This window comes from Apteryx mantelli, chromosome 25, assembly GCF_036417845.1.
Source record: "Apteryx mantelli isolate bAptMan1 chromosome 25, bAptMan1.hap1, whole genome shotgun sequence".
NCBI lineage: Eukaryota > Metazoa > Chordata > Aves > Apterygiformes > Apterygidae > Apteryx > Apteryx mantelli.
In genome coordinates this window covers 4,795,347-4,820,161 of record NC_090002.1, presented here as the reverse complement: position 1 = coordinate 4,820,161, position 24,815 = coordinate 4,795,347, and the positions used below count along the sequence as shown (strand labels likewise).

Sequence of the window (24,815 nt, the reverse complement as noted above, 5' to 3'; positions counted from 1 at the left end):
CAGCAGTTGAGCTGAGATTTAATCCTGCCTCCAGGTTACTGTGATTTACCCACAACTAATAAGATATCTGACGGGAGGCGACCTCCCAGTGCAAGCAACGCTGCCCTGCAAACTCTGCTTGGAGGGGCTTTTCCAAGAAGTCTGGATAATCTGAACCCCACAACCCGAACAAGCATCTCGCAGGCTCCAAGATGACATTCCCTTGCTCATCCCCCACGCTGCTTCATGAGAAGGGCCGTTCCCTTCCCTTGCAGGAACCGGCCACATGTTCTCCATCTGGGAACAGATGCCAATGAGCCAATAATCTCAACTTGGAAAACTAACTGCAAATAGCAAAAAAAAAAAAAAAAAAATCCGCTGAGTGCTTTACAGACCGCGGCCGGATGGTAGATATTAGCGCTTAAGTTCCAGCAGCACCGAGACCCTGCTTGGCACAGCGCAGCAAAAACACAGCTAAAAAGGTTTAGGCAAATGAAAATGAGATGGCTGAAGGTGTCACTGCCCAGCCATCTGCCCCCTTCCAGATGTTCTCACCCTTATGCAAGCAATGTCTTGGTCTGCTGGTAAATCAGCACCCAGACTGCTGCTGTGCTCAGCATCAAGTATTAAAGGACACCAGCTCTGTGTCTCCTGGATCCCCGAAACCGCTGGGGGCCATTCTGGTCCCTAAGGAAAAACCGAACAGCCTCAGGGTTGCTAATTCTGTCAGCCTGTAATAGCTCCCTCGTGGTTACGCTGGCTGGGGATTGCCCGAGCGCAGCGCGATGGGCCGTGCTTTTTATCCTCCGACGTAGGGCAGGGTGCTGTGCGGAAATGCTGAGATGATCCAGGTAGCAGGAATCCTCCGTTGCCCCATTTTGACTGCTCTGCGGCTTTTGATGACGTCCGAGCAGGGCCAAGGAGCAGAAGGAGGTCTGGCATTTGCTTCAGATGCTGCTGTTCCCTCTAGGGCCAAGATGCAGTCAGGTTTTGGGTGCAACAGAGAAGCTGTTTAACTGCTCACAGTAACTGCACTCGACAGTGGGAGAGAGGAAGTCCAGAAAGTGCTGCAGCCAACTTCAAATCAACCACGAATGAGCTATCAAACTGGAATTTGCCGAAGACAAAAAGGTTCACGATCTGCAAGCCCTCCCAGCTATTCGCAGCCCGAGGCACAAAGGCTCTGGGTTTACATCTCCGAGTCAGGCAAACACTGGTTCTTCTCCACCAGCAAGCGCACACCCAGGCACCAAGATCTCCAGGCCCAAACCAAGTCTAGGTGCATGTTCTTTATGAGAAACCACTACCACAGACCACCAGGAGCCAGTGCCACTGTTGGGTACAGGCACACACTGGCATCTCTGCTCCCAGGACACCTTGTCTTTGCCCAGCTCAAGGTCCAACGTGCAGCCTGGCCAGGGCGATTCCTCTTCTCTGTAAGAGCTGTGGATTTTTGTTCTGTTTTAAAATAAATTTGGGGTTTGCAGGAGACTCAGAGCAGGCCCAGGAGTGCTGGGGCTCGGAGAGGCAGCCACCTTCCTCCCAAGCCCAACAGCAGCCGGAGCAGTGCCAGAGAAAAGCCCAGGGGCTGTCCCCATCCACTCACCACCGCTATTCGCCTTCAGCAGCAGAGGCCTCACGCTCACCTGCAGACTGGGACAGGAAACCAAAACACCGAGTGCCAAGAGAGCGGGAGTCGATTAACTCCGAACTTTTGGTTTGCAGCTGCACAAACCCCAGTGGAGCCCGGCTCCAGAGCGAGTCCGTCTCCTCAGGAATTGGCATACGCCTTTTCCTGCTAGCGAAGGATAACAGCAAGGTTTCCAGGACACGGTCTTGTTTTCTTCCCTGCTGGGATGGGGAGGAAGCTGATCTTCATTATTTCCCTTGCTTTTGCTGTGCCGTGAGCGTCGGGAGCTCAGGAGGTTTCTCAAAGCCAGTCGCGGACTAGCGTGGCAAAAAGCAAGAGGCAAGGTGGCTGCGAAGCCTCTGCAGGTCCTACGCTTGTGGTGGCCACAGCACCTTTGCACTGCTGAGAGCTCCCAGCGCTGCCCTGCGCTTGCAGAGCAGGACAGCGCAGACACACTCCCAGGTCGGGGCCGGGGCTCACCAAAGCCCCTTCCCTCTTTGCAAGGGCCTGGTTTTAACAGGGACGGGGGCGCTCAGCTGTCCCCCTTCCAGCAAAGCAGTGCTCCCACCTCGGGCAAGAGCCTTTTGAAACCCCCTTGCCTTGCCCCGCTCTACCAGCGCCTGGTTTGTTGGAAGCCAGACGCTGCACTCGCTCCGGCAAAGCCTTCTTCTCCCGTTGAGGCACCAAAGCTAACCGGAAAGAGCTTCTGGAGGGGGAATCAGGCCACCACCAGGCAGAGAGAGCATCCCCCCATGGCACAGAGCCAGGAACCAGCTGGGAAGGGACTTGCTCACCCCGTGAAATGGCCCCATGGCCTGTTTTATACCAGCCCCAGCATGCCTCCAGGAGCTCCCGTGTCACGGCAATCTATGTGAATTAGCTGCTATCTATTCTTCCACATGTTTGCATCAGCTTGGAAATATAATGCCAGTCAAAGATAAAATGAACTGGAAACGTCATGACAGCGTCTAATGCTCCCAGCCTGAGGGGCTCATTAAAGAGATGAGTTTCAACATTGTAGGTCCCAGTCTCCACAGCAGGTTCCTTTGCCTTGGAGTCACGAGCACATCCCCTGCTGCCAGTGCCCATGTCTCCCTATGCACTGGGCTACGAAATTAAGGGAAACGGTAAGGAGCCTGGCACGATTTCAAGGCAATGGGAAAATCGAGACTCTGCCACCCAAACCCTCAGAAGAGGGGACAGAAGGTAGCAGTTCATCCCCTCCTCCCTGAGCCAGTGTAGGACTGTAGGTTTTACAGGGCCCAGACTGAGTCCTCACGTGAAGATGTCCCCACCATTTTCCTCCCATCAGAAGATCCGGTCCTCCCAAGGATGGGGCCACGCAGCCACAACACAACGGAAGCCACCGACCAGCAGACAAGCCCACTCCACCACCAGCTCACGCCAGAGGCTCGATGAAGCTTGGTCCAAACTGCCATCAGCACCAACTCCCTATCACACTCCACTGAATGCGGCGTGCTGACAACAATGAATTGGCACTAAAGAAAGAAAGAAAAAAAAACAGGGTGAAAATCCTCTTCGCTGCAATTTGGGCTGGCACACGACCAAAACGTACCCTACACTGATACGCAGGAAGTCTGAGAACATCATGATGCGCATGGGCAACAGGCGTGTGATTTTGAGAACTGTCTAATCAGGGAGTTATTCTCAGCCTTCAGCTATGTTGAAAGCTTACACGTCTATAAATAGCCAGCGATGGAGCTGTACCTGAATCTCAGCTTTGAACGTGATTCACTGCAGCTCTCTGAACCAGGAGAGCCAGGCTGTTTAGCACAGAGGCCGAGGACAGTGGTGGCATCAGGAACATTGCAGCCCCACAGAAAAAGCACGAAGGTGTAAGCTTCACAAAACCTCCTCCTGAAGCCTACGTGGGCTCCCAGCAAACCAGTGAGGGTTGGGTTCGGCCAAGCCCGCGCGCTTTGGAAGATCGCTATTGAAGAAACTGGTCTGGTGGCTTTACCGCAGTGTCTGGTTGCAGGTTTTGTTGCACAAAAGCGTGCGGTGCTGGGATGCGGAACAACCCCCAGTCCCAACGGCACGCACTAGTGCTCAAACGGGGCCACTCCCAGCAACGGCAGCAGCCACGGACATGCCGAACCAGGCTGGGTCACTGCAAATGTGCCCGTCAATCCAGCCAGACAAGGGACACTGTCAGGAGACCTCTGCAAGGCCTGGCACTAGAAATAAAAGCGGTTCAGGCTTTTATTGGTGTTAAAGGCATCATTTATGCCTCTGTCGCACTGCAATTACCACTTTTCCCCACCTCCTGCTCACACTCCAAGGGCTTCAGCAATCAAAGTGTTGCTCTTCCCATTTTCCTGGGTCACACAAGAACAACCACCAACTCCAGCAGCTTCACCGAGCTGGAGAGAACCTCAGCCATGTACAGCACATCCAGCTCACTGAGCAGGAGAGGATCCCATGCTGCAGTCAACTGGCTAGTGAGTCAAGGAAGTTGGCAAGCAGCCCAGCTTTCGAGCTGCTTCACCTGCGGCTGCAAGTCAGGCTTGCAACCTGCTGAGGGAATCGCGGTTTCGTGAGCGCAACACGCAGCAGGAAGCCTTGAACTCTAATTCTCGAAATTAAAGCTCGAAAGCTGACTCTTCTTTGACCTTCAGCAGGTCCCGCCTTCTTTCCAGCCCACCATCCCCTCCATAAAGCAGTATAATCTTCACTCACTTGCGCTGCTACTGGATGAGATAAAGCATAGGTAAACGTGAGGTGACACAGGAGCCCTGCAATTACACCTTCAGAAACTAAGGCTTGAATTCTGGATTTTCCGTAAATCCTTTCTATAATTTCAGGTGGATGCTTCAGGCCAGATCCTAACAGATAAGCTGGCCATCAGGGGGATTGCAAATTGCTCTGCTCTTAATGAGTTTAAGACAACGAGACCGATGTGAAACCAAGGAGGGATGCGAAATGAGTAAGTGTTATCCAAGCCTACACCAGGCATGAGTGGGAAATCCTGCACTTTCCATAGCACTGTAGTGCACACATGGTCATTGGGCACGTTCATGCATCCATGCAGGTGGAGACATGTGTCTGCCGCTGCATGTGTGCAGGATTCACATGCATTTCACCGGGCAGGCACGGGTGCACCGATGCACGTGCTCTCGTCTGTGGGTCTGCTTGCGCATCACGTCCAAGGAGCTCACACGCTGTGCTGGCCCCTGCTCCCAGCGCACGAGGCTCTTGAGCCATCTCCCCACTGTAAGGCTGCTTGCTCTCAGGGGCGAGGAAAATGTCCTGCCCAACCGTGCTACGAGAGCGCTTAACGCTAAGCTCCCCTACGTGGATTCCAGCGGCTCCTTCCAGTGGCAGACGAATCTCAACCCTCCTCCTGCATTAATCAAAAATACGTTACTGCCTCAATTGGACAAGACAAATAGCAGCGTAAGGATCGAGAGAAACACTTGAGGGAAACAAAACGCGAAAAGAACAGATAAGAGGAAAGATGAGCGAATCTGAGGGAGTGCTGGGCACCGCTCTTCCGTGTCACACCCGCTTTGACACAGGCACATCTACATTTGCACAGCTTCTAATCTCAGCCCTGCATTGCAGCATCCCCTGCCTTCCCAGCTCCCCTCCGCGCTCTGCTCCCCGGCTCGGAGCTGCAATGCAGCAGCGTGGGAAAGCCCCGCTCCCCCCTTCGCCCTGCTCTCCTCCACCCCTGCCTTGTGGCAGCTCCGCGGCTCCCCTGCTCGCCTCCCCCCCTCTCGCACGCTCTGCTTTCCCGGAGCTCGCCGCTTCCAAGTCGGAGCAGCCGCTTCAATGCAGCAACCCCTCCCCTTCCTCCCCCAGGGATGGCTGCTTCACACGCTCAGAGGAGAACATGACTTTGCAGGATAGGGGATACGGCAAAACTGAGCTATATCTGATTTCCCACCTCTTGTGTTACCACAACTCTGTAAAAAGACTCCCTCAAGGCATCAAGCCTGGAAAGGCCAAGGACTAAGCTAACCCCAAAAGATGGAGCCATCCCCATGCCACCCAGCACAGCATCCCAAAAAGCCAGCTGCGGTCACCTTCGCAATCCGTGTGCCCAGTGTTGGGGTGCAAGACCCCCAGGACTAGCGCCCAGCATCGCAGCACAAACCCAGACCTAGCCAGCTTCACCACCCGGCTGGTCTCAGTCCTAATCGCAGCTGCCACTTGTACCACATATGCTACATGTACTCACGCACCCCGGGACATTGCTGCTCCACCATACACACAGACCATCAACACCACGCACGTACGTGCACACACGGTGGCACAGAGGAGGCTCTGGACCAGATGAGCAAACCACTCAGGTGACCCAGCGAGGCCACGTCACTAGGTCCAACACCGCCTGGGTCCCAGGAGAGCGGCGTGAGGTGTCCCCAGGAGCTCAGTCCTACAGAAAACCACTTGGCCCTCAGCAGGCAGGAGGCACAGTTCAGCCAGGCAACCAGAGAGACACATGCTAGTCACGGCAGATGGGCTGTCACTAAAGGTTGGCGTCACTCAAAGGTTATACACCTTGAAGGGTGCAATCTCCGGCTCTGCAGTGACCTGGAACGAATCCCCCCAGGTGAAGCAGGCACAAGAGTTAGCCAAGCGCCTTCCTCGGAGACTGTAATGAGGTCAGGCCCAAAAGGACCATGTGCGGGGAGGAAGGGGGGAAACTGCTGTCCTGCACCATGAAGCATGAAGCTGCTTGGGAAGCTAATGAGCTGATAACTCAAATGGACATAACAGGGCAATGGGAGACGGGGACTTGTGCTGGGGAGGGGGCTGCTGGCACAGAGACAACCAGTGCTGCAGTGTGAGAAGCCAAAGTCAGAGCAGAGAAGCAAAGTTGGGGACACAGGGCAGCAGGAGGAGACTCCATGGAAGGAGGACTTGACACAGGTTCTCTGGGTGCCACCCAAGCCACAAGTGCATCACTGACAAGGCAGGTCTACCCTGGCAGGACCCTTGGGTGTCCTTCTCCAAGAGCAAATGATCCCAGGAAACCTCGGCAATTGCTTCAAGAGGACTACAAGGCCTTGAGGGGACACTGCCCAGGCCCAGCTGTGATCGTGTCCCACCAACAGATCACAGAAGAGCATTTCCTGGGCTGCCTGTATCAGCCTGATATCAGTCACTTACACCAGCCCAGAGGAAATGGAGTTGCATAAGTTTTTTTCATTCATTCATACATTTTCCTCAGCGGACAAATGTTGGATTTGGGGGCAAAAATATAGGCAGTCACTGAGAAAGTCCAATTTCAACAGCAATTTTCCAGGTTCTTTTGGGGGAAGAATTTGTTTTGGCAATGCATCTCCAAATATTTTTGTATCCAAATGTTTGCACTGTTCCTTTTTCATGGGAATCTTTGAAAGAGAAATTTGGATTTTTCACTGCTTTGTTTGCACTACCATTATTGGTGGAAGACGGCACTTCCCAGCCAGGTCTGTGGTCCTCAGGTTGCATTTCCAAACTTTCTCCCCACTCACTGCAGCCATCACAGCTGAGAGATAGGAGATACCTACCCTCTGCCATCAGGCTCCCACTCCTTAGGGGAAGGCAGGGGACACAAGGGTGGAAGTAGAGACAAGACAGCATAACCCATCCCTTCCTCCTTGCTCCATAACCCAAATGCAGAATTTCAGTTCTACAGCCAGAAGGAAATAAATTCCCACCCCAACAATCTTATCACAAGGGCGCTATAGTGCAGGGGTCTTAAGAGAGGAATCGCATTAGCATAATAGTGATATCGGAACAGTTGCATTGCTTTACGAGGCAATAATCTGCTCCCAACGCTGTGAAGAGCTACTTGGTCTCTGACCTCCTCACGCTCTCACACCAGGGAGTCCAGTTACTGCCACAGAGCTGCAATGGTCCCCGTTAGTGCTTAATTAAACAGTGAGGGAAGCAGAGAGGTAGAGATACCCCTTTTAATCATGTACCATGCGCCTGGCCAGCAGGGAAGCTAATCAGGAGGGATCTATTCCCGGGATCTATTTGGGAAGGCATACCCTGGTGAGACCATCTCCACCTGGCTTGGCAACATGTCCGCACAGGGCATGTCAAATATCGGCCAAGCATGTTTTCCGCACTGTTGGGTTTTTACCAACCACAATCTCATGCAATGTGAAGATCCCACCCTTCAAGGGGCCTGTGTGTTCAGCAGTCCTCACCAGCCCTTTGGCTCCTCTTCCCATCGCAGATGGGTTGCTGGCATCCACTACCCAGCCAACTGCCAGCCTTAGGATACCTCAGGTCTAGGAAAGCTTGCCCTGACTAGAAGTTATTGCTGGGGCTGAGCCTGGTCATACTAGCACCCATGGGAGCACCAGGTCATCCTTTCCTTCCTCCGTGACACATGCCATCCCTGTCCTGGAGGTTCAGCTGCGTATCTGGGAAGCCCACCCAAAGGCTGATCGGTGGAAGTAGGGACCACAACGTCCAGGACTGAGCACAGGACTGGAGGCAGGACATCCAGTTCCTCCCTCACTCCTGCACACCGCTCACCCGCAAGTCACTGCGCCCTTCCTGTCTGCAAAGCACAGCTAAGGATGCTTCTCTGACCTGCAGCCAGGCAGCATCAGGGCTGCTCTGCTCCAGCAGGACCTTTGCTAGAGTGCGGCCTCCATAGGCACACGTTGCCCAGCAAAGATATCCCTGCTAGGGCACTCGGGGAAGGGTGGCATTGCCCACCCAGTGCACGAGGGGCTGCAGAACTGGGATGGGTTATACCTGCACCCAGCCCCTGCAGAGCCTGGCAAGGCTACAAAGGCTCCTTGAGCAAAGATTTTAGGAAACGCCCTTACCCCTGGGATCACACATGCATCTGTCTGGGCTCTGGCCCATGCGAAACCCAGCCATCTATACACTTATACCCATTAGTAACCACTTAAGAGGCACCATACCCAGCAAGAGAAGGCCAAGGAAATGGCTGCACGAAGTAACTGCAGGATCTTGGCCATGCTCTAGGGATTTTTTGGTAAGTGCAGCAATCACTCCGGGTCCCAGCAATCACTCCAAGTCCCAGCACCCCAGTGCAAGTGAACTCGCACACCCGTAGGCCTTCCTGCACCTGCACACTCTTGTCGGCCGCACACGCACGCGGAACAGCTCAGCGAGCTCCCTATAGCGAGCTCTTCCACCACGCTGGAACCTTCCTCCTGTGGCCGGTGCTGGGATAATTAGCAAACCCAGCTGCCATCCAGCTTTGATGAGAAGCCTTGATCTCTCTGGTTGATGCGCAATGTATAATTTTGATGTTGGAAATAGCCTCTACAAAGCACATGTGGTTGCTGTGTCCCAGTGACCTCTCCCGTCTTGCGCAGGCAGCTCCACTTTAAACGCAGTTGCATCTCTACCAGCTCTACAAAGGCTTCGGTGTCATCAAACAGATGACACAGCTGCTGTAACCAAATGAGAGGTAACATTTGGCCACTACTAAATAAATTGTATTTTTGGCCAGCATTGCACCACAGCTTGTGTACACTTCTTGCAGGAGGAACATGCGGTGGAAATGAGTACTCAGGTGCAGAGACCAAGGATGCAGAAGGCCTCTGTAAGTCATCATGTTTGGCGGAGCAGAGCACTCCGGTTAGTCAGTGGCTGAACAGGCTTTTGAGCACAGGTCAACAATTCCTAGACAACAAGACCTGCAGAGGCTGAAAGTCAGTGCAACTCACACCATGTCTGCCTGTCAGTACGAACCAAGCTAGCAGGTCTTCTCCAGCCACTCTGGACACAGCATCATCCAGCACAAACGGCAAAATGGCTCAGACTGATGTCTCTAATGCCAAAGAGGTCCACAAAATAGTGTGGAGAAGCCATCCCTCCCTCTGAAACACCTCCTGAAGCAACAGAGAGCAAGCCTCCCTCTTGGCCTCATTCACCAGTCCTAGCAGGGTTTGCAGCCAGCTCTTCTGAGTAAGGGGGGATCCTGTCCTGTCTGCGTCTGTCCCCACCCCAGGAATAATCTCTCCCTCGGGAGCCAATTTCTGGAAAGTACCATGTCACCGTCACCCCTGGAGAAGGTTTTACCTGCATGGATCACACCAGGAGCCAGACAAAGGGATCAGGACCAGAAGTCTGAGGCTCAGCATGCATCCAGGGTTTCACACACCCAGCCTTGGGTCTGCCACCGGTGCATATGAGGAGATAGTGCAACCACCCCCTCTCTGCTATCATATCACTCCCTCCTCTGCACATCTCCAAGCTCCACTCAGCATCTTCACCACACAGACCATCAAAGATATGCCAGGTCACAGTTGGCTTGGTTAAATCTGGAACAGGTGAAACTCAACGGCACAACAAGCAGTTCAGCCTGCAACCCTATGTAAGAAAAGCTAAGTTTAAACAGGATTAAGTTCCTGACCTGTCCACCCTAGATGTTGTCCTCATCTGACCCTGGACAGCCAGCCCCCAGGGCCACCACAGGAAGCCCAACAGTCCCCAAATGTTGGAAAATTACCTATTTCAGCAAACATGCAGACAAAGGGGGTTCACAACACCAACCTGGCAGTGTTCAGCCCTCACAGGCCAGCACACCAAGTCTCCAGATGGCAAGCACAGTCCGAAGTTCAGCGATGCTCAGCACCTCCCAAGGACAACATCAGCACTGTGGCTCCAAAGTAGGCCCCTCACTCCAGGCAGGAGCTAACAACTGCAGCAAGACATCCAGAACCAGCCCAGAAACAAAAGTAGATGTCGGGGGCGCTTTCACAAGTTGTGGTCTTACTAAGCACGCACACAAGTCACTGTCCTGCAGTCAGCACCTCTGGTATTCCAGCAATTGCCACAAACCAGGAATCCCTCCTGGGTGGCCAGTCCTGCATCCTCAGTGAAGCTGCAAGAATTTCTCTTGGGGACACTGGGGAAATCCCCCTGTCTCACAGCAAAGTGAGAGAGCGGGGACACCGAGATCCACCCCAGGCATGCAAATGCCAGGCAGCAGCACCGTGGGTGGAGATTGATTAGTCCTATAAATGACAAATCCTTCAGCAATCCTGCTATGCCCACTGCTCCAAAGGCATCTGGTGTCATCTTGGCATTAGGGATGAGGGTGGACATCCCCGAGGCCAGCTGTGGGACTGCCGTGGCAACCTGAGCCCGTGCACTCCCGCAATGAGACTGACCTCTCGTGTCCAGACTGTTTTCACCTCTGTAATGCGGCTGCCCCCGGCACTGGGCTCACTCTGGCTTTACGCCAGTATTTTGCTGTAAGACCTTCTGTTCCGAGCCACCACCGCAGCTCCTCACTCCCCAACGCTGTACACGGCCACGGAGCTGAGGGCAACACCACCACGGTCTGGGAGGCTCCACGCTTGCGCATCGGCAGACGCTCGTGCACACTGCATTGGAGCAGAGGCTGTAACACCCCGACGACTCTTTGCACAGTGGGTTTTGCAGCAAGCGAAGTGGGCTCAGCAAGCACAGCTTTACAAGCTCCCGACTTAAGCACATACTGTGCTCATACCACCTAACCAAGCCTCACCAACGGGCTCCAACCAGGGATGACTTTCTTCCCTTTCTCCGTACAACAGGGCTCAGCAACATGATTTGGCTCACGTCCCCCACTCATCACACACCTGGGAGAAAGCATCTCGAGCCAGCTCTCTAAACCTTGGAGAAATTCCTGGTACGCTGCACCATAAAAGGGGGCTCCCCCAGGAAGCCAGGACTTCTCCAGGACTCGAAGGGAGAAGGGACTCGACACGTCTGGGCTCCTGGCCCACCCCATCCCTGTCAGTACTGCTTGCATCCCAGCTAACCATCAGTGCTTTAAATTTAGCTAACTCGGGTACCGAGAGCGGTCTTGTCATGGCTGCCCGGAGCTAGAGCAGGCTAATTTGCCATCGTCTCAAGCCAGTTTGCAAGAATGAACAGAGCTTTTCATAGCTGCAAGTCCCCCGCTGTCCTCACCCGACCGAGCCCGTTCGAGCCTATCCACGCTGTCGTGTTGGACTGCAGGGGAGAAGGAGCTTTGGCAGAAAGCAGAGGGCTCTCGACACCTCACAGGCTCGGAAATACCCTGGCAGATGCTGCCTTGGTTTCCTAGAGATCAGCTCAGCCTTCAGCCTACACATTCCACCAAGCGATGGCCACGATGGAAACGCAAACGCTGGACACAGCTGCGCTGAGATGCAGACCCGGATCAGCCTACGCAATGGGCAGCAACACCAGACCCAAGGCGTGCCCAGGAGGCCAGCATTTGCTAATTTGATGAAAATCTCATGCAATACCACACGCAGAACAAGCCCTCGGCCACACAGCCTGTCCTTCCCAGGCTCAGAGATCAAATGCACCAGGCTAGCAAGACCTACACAGCCAATGGCTCACACAAATCCTGCAGCAGCTTTCTGGGAGAACGGAGGAAACAGACCTCCCTTTCTCAGCCAGAAGCAGCACCCAAGACATTGGAGGAGCTTTTGATTCAAAACCACACGCCCAAACCGCAGGCTTGAACTTCGAGTCTGCATATGCAATAACTGGGCACTTTTCCATGAGCAACTTCCACGTAAGACTGGCACGCCGTCACCCAAGGTCAACCTCTAGGACAGGACAGCTCTGATCACAAGCAGTAGATGCAACATCCAGCTGAGATGGGAGGGGAAACTCCATGTTCTTTGGTCCGATTTAGAAACAAGATGCGACCAAAAACACAAGGGGGAAGGAAAAACTCAAGCACAACCTGCAATTCCTCCTTGCAGGGAGACTGGAGAAAAGCCGAGGAAGAGACTGTGCTCCGTCCCATCGGCGCTTGGGCTGACTGGGTGCTTTCCCTCCCTTTTGTGGGGCAGCCCTGTCCACGGTGGAAACTATCCCTGGCTTCATGTTCCTCACCTACGCAACACCGAGGAGGCCAGAGGCCCACCAGTGGGCCCCCAGCCAGAGACACAACAGAGCAGCCCCCGCCTTGCGCAGCCTCCAGACGTAGCATCAGCCGAGTCTCTCCAGGACATGCTCGGTGACCGAGCAGGCTGGGGGATCGTTCCCAAAGCCTCACAGGAGCGCAACACGATTTCCTAATACCACAAAAGCCGTAACTGCGATTCCCTTCTGAAATCTGGCCCTGGATCATCTTGGCTCTGTCTCTGAGCCAAGCAGACGGACTTCAAGGATCGCTTGGCCACGGCAAGCTCCAGGCCTCACAGGTGCTCTGTCCACCCCACCGCCGACCCAGCTGTGACTCAGGCTCGCAGCCGAGGCAGGGAACGGGGGCGATGAGCACACAGACCTGACACCACTGTCCTAAAATCACCTCGGAGCTTGTGCTAACGGATGGGTAGAGGCTTCTGGCTCCCTTCTGTACACCGGCAACGATATTGCTGCCCTGCCTGCTGGAGAAGCGTGGGATAACTACGCGAAGATGAAAGCTGCTCGTGCAAGCATGGGAGATGTGCCTCTCACCGACCGAAGATCTCTCCGCGCAACGGTGCCCACGTTTCCGGAGAGGTGCGGGCAGGGGAGCGAGCGCACACTCCCGGGAGGACGCATCGGCAGCCAGAAGCAGAATCGCGCCTGGCTTCCCAACTCGAAGGCCGTGCGCCGGACCATGTCAGCTGCCCGCCGCGAGCCGCTCTCCCCGCCTCCCTCCCCTCCTGCCAGCACAGCTTCCCCCGGGGGCAAAGGCCGAATCGGGGCTTCGCTGGCCACCGGCAAGCCAGCGCGACGCCCGCGCATCGGGCTCGGGGCCCCGCCTGAGCTCTCTCCAACACCAGGCAGGAGCCACGTAGTAAAGGGAAAGTTCTTGGTTGGCTTCACTGACGGCCAACGAGACCTCCGCTTCGAGCACGGCCGTGGCTCCCGGCCAGCTTGCCTCCGGGCGGCACACAGAGGGAGCCGGGCCGGGACAACAGCCCGGGCACTCCCAGGCGATGGAGCCGAGCCCACGGCAGGTCACGCTCCGGCGCGGGGAGCCTCGAGGGAGGGCAGAGAGGCCGGAGACGCCTGCGAAGGGAGGAGGCCGGCGCGGCCACGAGGTGAGCGAGGCTGGCGGTCCGGCCAGGCCTGGTCTGGCCGCCTCAGCTTCCCTCCCGCCGCCCGGCCGGTGCCGCGTGGGCCGCCTCGGCGGGGACCGTCGCCAACGAGGCCGGGCGCCGCCGCCGCCCCGCACTCACCCAGCATCTGGCTGAAGAGGAGCTGCTCCAGGTCGCCCAGCACCGTCACCACCAGCTCGGGGTCCACCTTGAGGTAGGGCTTCTCCTCGGCGCCCGGCGCCGCCGCCTTGCCCTTGCCGCACAGCAGCTCGTCGTCGCACTTGCCGTCGCCGCCGCCGCCGCCCGCCTCGGGCGCCTTGCTGAGCGGCTTCACCTCGGCGTAGGGCCCGCGGGGGATGCGGCTCGGCTTGCCGGCGGCGGCGGGCGGCGGCTTGGCGGCGGGGGCGGCGGCGGGGCGCGGCGGCAGCAGCGAGTGCTCGGAGCGGGACAGGCTGCGCGACATGGCGGGCGCCTCGCGGGCGCGGGGGCCGCCGCCGCCGCGGCCCCCCGTCGCCGCCGCCGCCGCCTTGGCCATGTCGTCGCTCCAGCGCGGCTCGTAGAGCTGCCGCTTCTTCTCGGCGTCCGTGAGGAAGGCCAGGTTGGTGAGCGACTTCTGCTTGCGCAGGTTGGAGCCCCCCGGCAGGCGGCCCTCGGCGCTGCCCGCCTTGAAGACGCGCAGCTCGGCGCCCCGCGGCCCCGCCGCCCCTGTCGCCGCCGCCGCCGCCGCCGCCGCCGCCTTGGCCCGCTTCGGCATCACCGCGCCGCCGTCGGGCCCCCGCCGGTAGCCGCGCAGCTCCGCCGCGCCCTCCTCGCCCAGCTCCACGTCGGGAAGGCTCTTGAGGTTGCTCCCCAGCATCCCCGCGCTGGAAACATTTAACCCGCCGGCGGCTGCTGCTGTTGCTGCTGCTGCTGTTGCTGCTGCTGTTGTTGCGGGGGCTGTTGCTGCTGCGGCACCGAGGACACCGGACAAGACAGAGAGAGAAGCGCCGTGAGCGCCCGCCCGCCCCACCGGAGCGGAGGGCAGCGGAGCGCAGCGGCCCCACCTCGCTGCTCCGCCGCCGGCGGGACACTGCGAACCAGCGGAATGTCAGGGGCAAACAAAAAGGGCCCGCCCTCCTCCGCGCCCGGCTGGCGCGGGCAGGGGGCGGGGCGCGGCGCGCGCGCCCACGGCACGCGGCGGGGAGGGGACGGGAGGGGAGGGGGCGCGCGCCGCCGCGGGGCGGGGCGGGGCCGGGGCGCGGGGCCGGGGCGCGCCCCGCCCCCCGCCGCGGGACGTGCAGCGCCGAGCACCGCCGGGGCGCGGGGGTCGGGGCGCGGGGGGGGGGCAGCGGGGCCGTGCGGGGCCCCAGCGTTAGGTGACCCGCAAGCTGGCAAGCGGGGAGCTGCCTGCAGCGTGGGTGCCCACGGGGGAGGGGGGGCCTCCAGCGCCCCGGTGCCACCCCAGGTGGGATCTGGGTGCAGCCGGTGGGTCGGGATGTCCCGCAGCGCCTGCGTGCGCCCCGGCCGTGCACCCCACAGCTGCCAGCGTGCAAAGCGCCCCGCGACCGCTCCCGGCCTCGACACTCCAGACCCGCTGCACCCCCGACCCGTCACCTCGCCCGGCGCACCCGTCCCCACCAGCCGAGGCCACCCGCGGCGGGCACCCGTGCCGCGGGGCCGGCACCTCCAGCCACCCCAGCTGATCGTGGTGCCTCCAACGGTCCGGGGGAATTAAGGGGGGGTGGGTGGGATCTGGTTATCATCATTTTTCATTAATTATCCCTCCCTCGGGAGGGGGGAATTAAGTCTATTTGGTGACCTCACGCACGCCGCCATGGCAACCGACGGAAAATATTGCATTAGGGCGCATTACTATGCTGCGAAGATAAGGAGGCGGCAGGGCTGGCAGGGCCGAGCGAGCCCCGCGGCACGGGCCCCATTCCCTGCTCCCTGAGCCCGGCTCTGGCTCCGGCCCCGAGCCAGCGGCACACGCCTGAGCAGGACGCGGAGGAGCCAGCGAGCGCCCCGGGTTGCCTCCGCAGAAGCGCTGCCTCCCCCGGGGCTGGAGGATCGCCCGCCGGCTCCTTCCCCCGGAGAAGCGCCCGGAAGGCCCGGAATAACAGGATGCAAAAGGAGGGGCGCAAAAAAAGGGCGAGGAAATTTTGCACTGAGAAAGGCCTGGCTTTTGCCTTTGGGATGCGTTTGGGGGCTTGTTCGGCCCTTCGGGGACTAACCGGGCGCCCCCACGGCCTTGCGAGGCCGCGCCGCCGCTTCGGCCCACTTCTGCCCTCCCGAATCGGCCTCCAGGCCGGAGAAATTCCCGGTGCTCCCCAAAGCGCCTCGGTTATATTTTCTTTCCTTCTCCCTGTGCATCCCCGGAGTCTCCCGCCATCCTCCGCTGCCGACCCAGCTCCCGCTGCCCTGGCAACCGCCTCCCCGGCAGTGGGCGATCCGAGCCCCCCCCTCCGTGGCGCACGGAACCCCCTCCAAAAACAAAACCACCCCGAAACCGCCGGGGAGCTCCGGGGCGTTTCCACGTCCCCGTTTGCAGGGAGGCAGAATTTGCCTTTGGGTTAATCGCCCCCTCCGAGAAACGCCCTCCCCCCTCCCCCTTGCTCGCCCCGAAATCCGCCCAGCCGGCAGAAATGCCGGTGAATGGCCCGTTGAAAAATGACTTTGCGAGCGTGGACGCGACCACCCCGGGCGGGAAGGGGGGCGAGCTGCTCCGCGGCCGCTGCCGCCGGCCCTTCCGCTGGCGGCCCGGCTCGCTCCGAGGTTTAAAACACCACCCGCGCTGCCGCGGTGCCCGTACGGACGCCGCCTGCGGCGCACAGGGATCCTGCCCAGTGCTGAGGCAGCGGCTTCACCGCTCGCCCTCGGCCGCCTCCTTGGAAATGGGTCATTCCTGGAGCTCGGCGGAAAACTGGAAAGGGGGGGGGGGGGGGGACAAAAAAACAGGCGAGCGGTGCAACGCCCGAGCAGGCGTCACAGCCGGCCGCATCGCCGGGTGTGTTTTTGCTCCCCGTCCCTGGCTCGGCCACCCTCCCGCTGCACTGGCACCGGACCCAGCGCGGCTCTGCCCTGGGGAGATGCCTTGCTCTCCCCATGGACCGCGGTCGCCTTTCCGTAGGTGCCCAGGCGCTTTTTGCTGTTTTTCCACCCGCTCGCAGACACCTGGGTGTCTCCGGCCGCCAGCACCCTCCTGGGGCAAATCCCGGCCAGGCGGCAGGACAGGGCAGGGCTTTCCGGCAGGGCTTTCCTGCCCTGCCGGGGAGGTCTCCCAGCTACAGAGACTTGACAGCAGCACTTCCCAAATGGATTCCCGCAGCCTTTCCGGAAATGTGTTGTCACAAGCCAGCAAGGCCCAACTGCTGGAGATCGTTAGGAGCTGGCCTGCATTGGGAATTCCCGGGCACCCAATGGCCTAAAAGCCACCGCCTGGTGTTCCTCTCCTGCTCCGGCCCCGGATCTCCTTGCCCGTCCCTTTCAGCCCTTCTTTTCTGCGTGTTCTGCCTCACCCTCTGGTTCCTCGATGGCCATCTCGGCTTGTACTACGTCCCCCGTCCATCCTGGGGACAAGGAGCCCCAGCAGGAGGAGCCCCCACAGCCGGGTCCCCGGCTCTCCTCTGGATCGTCACCCCCAAACCGTTTCCTCTCTCCTTTAATACAGCCCTGATGAGTTTGGTCCCCTCCCTGCAATCCCCCTTGCTTCCTCCCCGCCTTCCTCGCACTCTCTCTCATTTTCTGCTCGTTTTCCCTCTAGCTTAAAGGGCTCTTTTGCAGCATTTTTCAGGTTGTTCCCGTGCTTTCGTAGCCATAGACCCGGGTCTCTGCAAGCGCGTCCCGTCAGACTCGGCTTCCAGCCTGCCGCTACCTCTTCCATGCACCGTATCAGCACCCTCGTGGCCAGAGGAGCACCACGGCTCAGCCCCAGCCTCCGCAGCCCTGCACGGAGCATCCCATCGGGATGCATCCGGACACATCCAGCCACTCTGACCCAGGGACGGCCAAGGGGGTCCCCAATGGTGAATTCACCTGACGAGCATACGGACCCAGCCGAGCGGGTGGAGGCAGCCCCCAGCGCTGGCGCGCGCCTCCCACCACACCGAGCTGCGTCAGCCGGGGGATCAGCTCCGCATTGGCAAGGGGCACGGGACTGACTTTCGGTCGGACTCAAAAAAAAATAGTAATCCCCTGGATGGATGGCTCAGACTCCCACCCTCCCTCGTCCCCGTTCCCCAAAACCCAGCTGCCTCCGGCTCCCGCTCCGCTGCCTCTGCTCCGGCCAGGCGCTTCCCACCCCGCGTTTCGGGACAGGGCAATGCCCCCTGGTCCGGCTGCTTGCACGAACACACCCGAATCCCTGGATGGGTGTCGGGGCTCCATATATTTTTCCCTTGGGGTTTCCCCGGATGCCTCCTGCCTGCAGGAGCCCTCCCGGCGGCGCAGCGCTTATGCAGCAAGCGAAGCCAAGCGTCCCGCGCGGCAGGGAGGGATCCCGGGTCGGCAGCCACCCCGGCGGCAGGGCTTGGCGGGAGGCTGAGGGCGCTGAGCGCGGGGGAGCACCGGCACCCGTGTCCCCTGGGGGAGAGGGACACCCCGGAGCCGACACCTCTGGCAGTGCCTAACACCAGCCCCCTCCAAGGGCCCACCGATGCCAGACCCCTTTTTGGGGATGGGGACCCCAGCCGGCTCCCCGGGCAGTGCCGCCCGCACCCACGGGATGGGCGAAGCCCCCAGGGCAGGAGGACACGTGGGATCCCCCACGACCACCCCCCCCACCAGCAAACCCCCACGGACTCACTCAGGCCTCCGGGCTCGGGCCCCTCCGCAGGACTGGCCCGCTCGTCACACGGCGCCGCGGCCCTCTGCTCCCCCTCCTCCTGCAGCCTGGGGGCAGAGGGGGGGCTCAGGGGGGGGCAAGCAGGGACGGGGCCGTGGGGACCCCCAGGAGACCCCCCCCCCCGGCATTCGCTGCCATCGCCTCTCCCAGCGTATTCGCGCTGCTCCCGCGCGGGGGCAGGGGGATCCCGGGACGCCGTTCCCCCCTCCGCCCACACAGCGGCTCCCGCAGCCGCCTCGCCAGTGCCCCCCGGCACCCCGACCCCGCTCCCCACTCACCGGTACTGGAAGGGCGCCACGGTGGCCGTGACGGGGCGGCCGCGCGGCGACGAGGCCGAGGGGAAGGCCCCCTTGCCCTGCGAGCCGCCGCGGGCCTTGTCCTGGGGGCGGCGGGCGGCAGCATCCCCGGCGCCTTTCGGAGGCTCCTGGGCCGGCTCCGGAGACCCCCCAGGTGCCGCCGGGGGTCTGGGTGGCGCCTGCGGCCCCCCGCGCGGGGCGATGCCCGGCGGCCCCCCTCCGCTGCCGCCATCCTCCCGGCGGCCGCCGGCTTTGCAGCCGCCCTGGGCCTTGAGGCCTTTGGAGCCGAGGCCGGGGCCCGGCGCCTTGGGTGGCCGTTGGGCCGCGGCTGCGGGTGGCCCTGAGCCACCAGGCCGCGTGGGGGGCCGCGGGGTGGCGGTGGCGGTGGCAGCAGTGGGCAGCTTGCTCTGCGAGGTGCCGCGCGGCACCGGGATGGCGGAGGCGAAGTGGCTTCGGCCGGCCGGGTTCACGTTGGCCGTCCCGTTCATCGTCGACGAGGCGGCCCGCGGCTCCGGCCTGCGGAGAGGAGAGAGAGTGGGAGGCGATGAGAGGGGCCCGGCGGGGCGGGATGGGGGCGCAGCCCGCGGTAGTGGGGGCGTCCGTGGAGGGGACAGGCACGGAGGTGCAGCCGGCATCGCCCACGCCGGATCCTTGCATCCGCCCCGGCCTCGGACCCCAACCGGCTGTGGCTCCTCAACCTCCCCAACCCCAGGGGCCAAAGCACTGCAGATCCCCAGGGCCAGGACACGCGTTACACCATCCCGTGAAGACCCCAGGACATGTGTTACATTCTCCCACGGAGACCTCCCAGGGCCAGGACACACATTGCATCCTTCCATGGGGACCTCAGGACACATTATGTCCTCCTGCAGGGATCCCCAGGGCCAGGACACACATTACGTCCTTCCATGGGGACCTCAGGACATGCATTACATCCTCCCACGGGGACCCCCCAGGGCCAGGACACACATTATGTCCTCTCCTAGGGACCCTGGTGTTTGCCAGCCCTGGTGCAGGCAGCCCCTGTCCCCATGTCCCTACGGCAGGTCACTGCAGCGAGGCCACCTGGCCGGGAGGAGGGCGCACACCCATGCCTGGCCAGGGTGGCACTGCGGGTGTGAGGGCCCTTCTCAGCCACCCGAGACCTTCTCCCAGCCACCCAAGACCATCTGTCGACCAGCTTGAGGGCCACCTCCATCACCCCATTTACTGGGCCGTGACCCAGGTGCACAGTGCCTCAATGGAGTGACATCCATGGGCTCGCGGGCCCCATTCCTGCCCTCCTCAGCCCTGATGTCCCCACTGCATCATGCCAACCACCCCATCTCTTCATGCTCCTGCTCTTGCCTTGGCCCACAGAGTGGCTCTCCCAGCTCCATTCCCCCGGCGGTGCCCCTTGTACCTTGTTCCCCTTGCCTCAGTGGCTTGGTCCACGAGGATGGGGAGCTCGGTGCACCACCCCATCCCACCCAAAGCGCTCGCAGGCAGGCAGGGTCAGCTTTGCCACTGCAGGCAGCAGGGACGCTCACACAGTTGCAAGAAGCTTATCTCCTCCCGCAGGCCTGGGAGGGTTTCAGCAACGCCAGGTTTACAGTGCTTTTCCCAGGGATGCAGAGCCGAGCTCAGGGAGTGGAACCAGCCGTGGAGTCAAGTTCAGCCACCTCATGCCCATCTTCGCCCTGCCTTTAGGCTGCAGCTCTCCAAAAAAAACCCCCCAAACTCCAGAAAAAAAACATTTTCCTCTATGCGGGAGAGGTGCAAAGGGGCAAAGCCATCTGGTGGAGGGATTGGGGACATCTCTAGGAAGACAAAAAGATCTGGCTCCTTGGTACCTGTGCCCAAGCCAGCTGCTGTGCCAATGTCTGCTCTCCTGCAGCTCTCAAGCAGTAGTAAACCAAAAGACAAACCGGCGCGGGGTGCCAAAATGCTCCCGGGGCCGACGTTTTGCAAATTGCTCCAGCGTGTGTTCCTAGCTGCAACTCGGCCACATCTCTAAGGAAAAGCTCTGGAGCACAGGAGGGCACAAGGAGGGGCAAGTGGAGAGATGAACGCCCGCTGGCACCCAGGGGGACCACAGGAGGGGTGCAGCATCAGCTCCAGATCCGCCACCTGCAGCCCCAGTCACCCCAGCACCCATTTGCTCCCCAGGGGTTTCTCAGGCATGTATACTTAAGGCATCACACTTGCCCCAGTAGACACGCACCCACTCCCATGGCCTTGCACCCGGTCTTGTGTATTTTTGCATTTGGTTGGTGCAAAACACAGACAGTCTGAAGGGGGATCATGCGGTCCCGGTGCTCGGTTAGACAGTCCAGGGCTGCCCCAGCAGGATTTGGCCCATGGCTGCCCCAATCCATGCTGGACTAAGCGCTCTTCTCACTCCCCCAGACCAAACCTGGCTCTCTACCTTCTCCCCACGATGAAAGCTCTGCTTTTAAGCCTGTGCTGTGCACGCAGGGTCTCTGGGGATGCTGAAACGATGGCTCCGTCCCAGCCTGCCCGGGACAGCAGCGGAGGGCAGCTCTGCCGGTCCTGGGGCCGTGCTCAGAGCTGAGGCCTTGCAAAGCTCAGCTGAGAAACGGGCCAGCCCCAGCAATGCGGATGCTCTCAATACTCCTGTTTCTCAGGCCAAAAACTTTCTGGGATTTCCAACCATCACTCTTTCCTCCAGCCTAACGTCTTCCCTGGCTCCGCCAGCCCCTTCCCCTGGCTGTTCCCTTGGTTCTCAGCTCAGCTCCTTGCTCCCCAGGAGCTGGTGTCATCGTGTCGAGGCCCTGCCGCTTGCAGCACGCTCCCGGGCTGTTTGCAGGAGGGACGCCGGGCCCAGTGGTTCCCCACGTGTGGATGATCCCTAGGGCCTCGGTGACACGCTTGTGTACACAGGACACAGCCACCTCCGTGAGCCTGCAGAGGGCACGAGCAAGACCGGCAGGTCCAACAGCCCTTCTGTCCTTGTAGCCACTGGCACAGAGCCGAGAAACCCAGGGGAAGACGCAGGGCTATGGCAGGGGAGCAGCGCGGGGCCCTCGGCTGCTGAGTCCCCCCAGCCTCCTGGGTGCTCCCTTGGCAGGGACGGGGTGCCCCGAGGTTTCTTTCTCCCCTAGAGACCCCGCAAAGGCTTCGGGCTGCATTGGAGGCAGCCAGGAACAAGTGGGACTTTGTGTCCCCCTTTGACAACCCACAGGGAGCTGCAGTTAAGTCAGGGTGCAGCCATCCCCCATTCGGGATGCACTCATGCCCGGTGGAGGGTGTACCATGGGCAAGGTACAGAAATGCCCAAAACAGCCCCATTTTGCTTCTTTTCTAGCCCACAGAAGCCCTGGGTCCCGCCAGGCTTTGGGGGATTGCAGGGACTAAGGCTTGGAGGAGGACGTCAAAGCTGTGGTCGGGTCCCGAGAGTGAAAAGGCTGCTGTAAAGACAGAGATGGGGGAAGAAAGAGGGCGAGGAAGGAAGAAGCTCTGTGGTGCCCTGCTCTGCTGCTCGGCATCAGGATCCGGCCCCTAACCCCGAGCCCAAAATCCAGGGCTTTGCAGGGACGCTGGGTGGCAGTGACTCACGGGGAAGAAGGGCTGGTTTAGCAGACGAGATCTAAGCATTCTCAAGCACGGGCAGTGATGACTTCAGCGCCAGCCAGGAGCTACAAAGGTCTCTTCAGAGTTATTTTAATTGGGGGGAAGAGGGACCTAACTCCAACAGCTCTGGGCTTGCTCTGGCTGGAGGCCTTTGAAATGCTCCTGGAGTTTTTCTTGTCCCTGCCTCCCTGCAGAGCTGTCCCTGTCGCCCTTCCCTGCGCTCGCAGCCCCAAGCTGTGGTCAGGGCTGGAGAGCCACGAGACCCCCACGGGACCACGCATGGGGTGGGATGCCCCCGAGCCCCTGGGAAAGAGGAGCTCAGGGGGGGGTCTCTGGCCTGGGGACATCCCCAGACCGGTGCATGGGGGTGAGACGGAGAGCTGGCATTTGGGCTCTGACACCCCTACGCAGCCCAGCCCTGCAAACGGGGGCAGCCTGGATCTGGCCCCAAGAGCTCTCGTGGGGCTGAGCCAACCACAGGTGATTCCAGCCTCTGGGCACAGGGAGCTGTCCTCCGGGAGAGGAGCGATGGGGTTGGGGCTGGTCGGACATGCCAGGAAAGCCCAGGCCCAGGACCCCGCTGTGTCCCTGGGGTTGCTCACGGGGACAGCAAGGGACAAGGCCACAAGCCAGCACACCCTGTCCCAGACCAGCATTTCCATCACCCTCCCAGCATGAAATCACAGCTGGACGGCTTGGAGGGGGTCCGATGAGGGATGCAACATGTGCAGGAGCGTACTGATGGTGTCCTGCTCAGGGCCTGGCTGGGACCACCACCCTGGGACCGACCTGGCACCCAAGGGTGCCATGGGGAGCACGTGCCACCTCCTGCAGTAGACAGCAGGAACCGTGCAGGGGTCATGTAGGGCTTTCCCAGCCCCCGTGTGATTTCCTTGCACCCACAAAGGATGCTCGTGGGAGCACATTGGTCATCGGCCAGCCCTGGGGCTGAGCACCCTGGGCCCAGCACCAGCCAGGGGCTGATGCCAGCCCTGGCCTGCAGAAAGGGCCAGCCACAGATCCTGGCACCCGGCATGGGGCAGGGTCCCCGGGCAAGCCGCCGGCTGGGGCGGCTCAGCGGGGCAGGAGGCTCTGCAATGGTCCCAGATCCTTTTTGCGGAAAAAACAGAATGAGCATCAGCAGCAAATGGTTCCCTTCACCGTTCACCCCTTTCCCAGGTTGCACCTCAGGACTGACACCTGCAGGTGCCAATATTCAGCTTTTTTCACTGTCTTTAACCCAGTTCCTTGGCCACATGGGGACTGTTGCTCTTGCCTGGGGGCACATCAGGTTCTCAGGCTCTAGTTGCAAAACGCCTTCTGCAAACATCAGCCGGGTCAACTTTTCTTGCCTGAAAGAGCAGGGCAGCCCTGGGACAGAGGCCAAGAGACCTGGTGGATCTCCATCCTTGGAGATGCCTTGGGGGCACCAAAGCAACTTTACGTGGGTGGTTAAACCACCAGCTCTAACTCACTATTTCACCTTTGAAATTGCTCCAGCCCTGGGGCTTGCTGCTGGTGGTTTTGGCAAATTGTTTTTCTCCTAAATTTAAGGCAGATCCTCTGCCACTGCCTCCGTAAAGCTGGTCCCAGCATAGCGATTTCCCTGAGGTCCTCTTCAGTGAACTCAGAGGTAAAATTTAATCCAGATTTTCTGCTATGGTCTTATCTTCACCAATACCCTTTGCGTATTCCCATCACGCAATGGCCCTCCGGACCTTCTGGCAAGATCCTGCTCTCAATGCATTTGAGAAAAGTGCTATATCCAGTTTTTGCTGCATCTTCCAGCACTGGGACCTGCCTTACCAACCCTGCAAGCCGTCAGACCTCCCCCAAAACTGGTCCAACCTCCGCCGGCAGGCACAGCACAGCAGCATGAACAGCTCACCGGCCTTACACCTCCACGAGTGGCTGCCAGAGGTCTGGGAATGCTGCCACCTGAAGACCACGGACACAGGTTAAAGTCATGGTTGGGCCATCGTGGCTGGGACATGCAGGGACCTTGGCGGGCCTGTGGACCTCGGGCCAAGGACGAGGGAGTTTTGTTACCAGGGATGTCCCAGGATAGATCAAGGTAAGTCATAAAAGGTCCATTTTTCCCTCCCATCAGGCTGAGGAGGAGCTTGTTCCTGCTCCAATCCACTGCTAAATTCCCATTATATTATTAGCTAGCACAAATTAAAATCGTTCCCAGGAGATTCAGCACATCCTTGTTTTGAGCAAATTATTAATTTGACTCCGACTCAATTCCCACCCCATCAAATGGGGGCTCTTCCTGGGGGGTTGGGGCCCTCGCTCCCCAAGGGGCTGGGTTTTCCCTCCAACGTGCATTTCCCACACAGCTGACATAATCCAGCCACGGGGAGCCAAGCGGCAGTGGGTGCTGAGTGCCGGGTCACGCTTTCCTCCCGCGGCCAAAGCCGGTTTGCCAAGCTAAGCAGGTTGCCGATTCGACCTATATAGACAGGCTAGGCTTTCCATTGCGGGCGGCTCCTTTCCAATTATCTCCAAAGGGAAGCGACTTTCCTCTAACAAAAATAAACTGTCGG

General features: G+C 59.8%; 2 protein-coding genes across 4 annotated transcripts in view; both read right to left on the bottom strand.

Annotated features, from left to right (window-relative positions):
* Positions 1-14,633, bottom strand: part of NAV1 (neuron navigator 1) — a 66,388-nt gene extending 51,755 nt beyond the window's left edge. For 2 of the 3 annotated variants that reach the window (XR_010886309.1, XM_067310471.1), the window contains exon 1: positions 13,717-14,511. Coding sequence is in view for 2 of the 3 variants with exons in the window: in XM_067310471.1 (XP_067166572.1) it covers positions 13,717-14,431 (715 nt within the window). In the remaining variant the exon portion in view is untranslated. Of the gene's footprint in view, positions 1-13,716 lie in introns of all 3 variants that reach the window. The other variant, XM_067310472.1, reaches the window with a different exon arrangement.
* A 2,407-nt stretch (positions 14,634-17,040) lies between these two features.
* LOC136994175 (uncharacterized protein ENSP00000471857-like) lies at positions 17,041-19,181 on the bottom strand. The gene is made up of 3 exons (XM_067310425.1): positions 18,676-19,181; positions 18,359-18,444; positions 17,041-17,123 (listed from the first exon to the last, which is right to left on the bottom strand). The coding sequence occupies exons 1-3, from the start codon at positions 19,179-19,181 to the stop codon at positions 17,041-17,043; spliced, it is 675 nt and encodes a 224-aa protein (XP_067166526.1).
* Positions 19,182-24,815: the final 5,634 nt, after the last annotated feature.

Excerpts from the sequence above, each read along its gene's own strand:
- LOC136994175 (XM_067310425.1), bottom strand. The coding sequence starts at position 19,181 with ATGAACGGGACGGCCAACGTGAACCCGGCCGGCCGAAGCCACTTCGCC. Across the intron at positions 18,445-18,675 it reads GTGGCGCCCTTCCAGTACCG|GCTGCAGGAGGAGGGGGAGC; the intron begins GTGAGTGGGGAG and ends CTCTGCCCCCAG. Across the intron at positions 17,124-18,358 it reads GCCCGAGCCCGGAGGCCTGA|GATGGACGGGGGACGTAGTA; the intron begins GTGAGTCCGTGG and ends CCTTGTCCCCAG.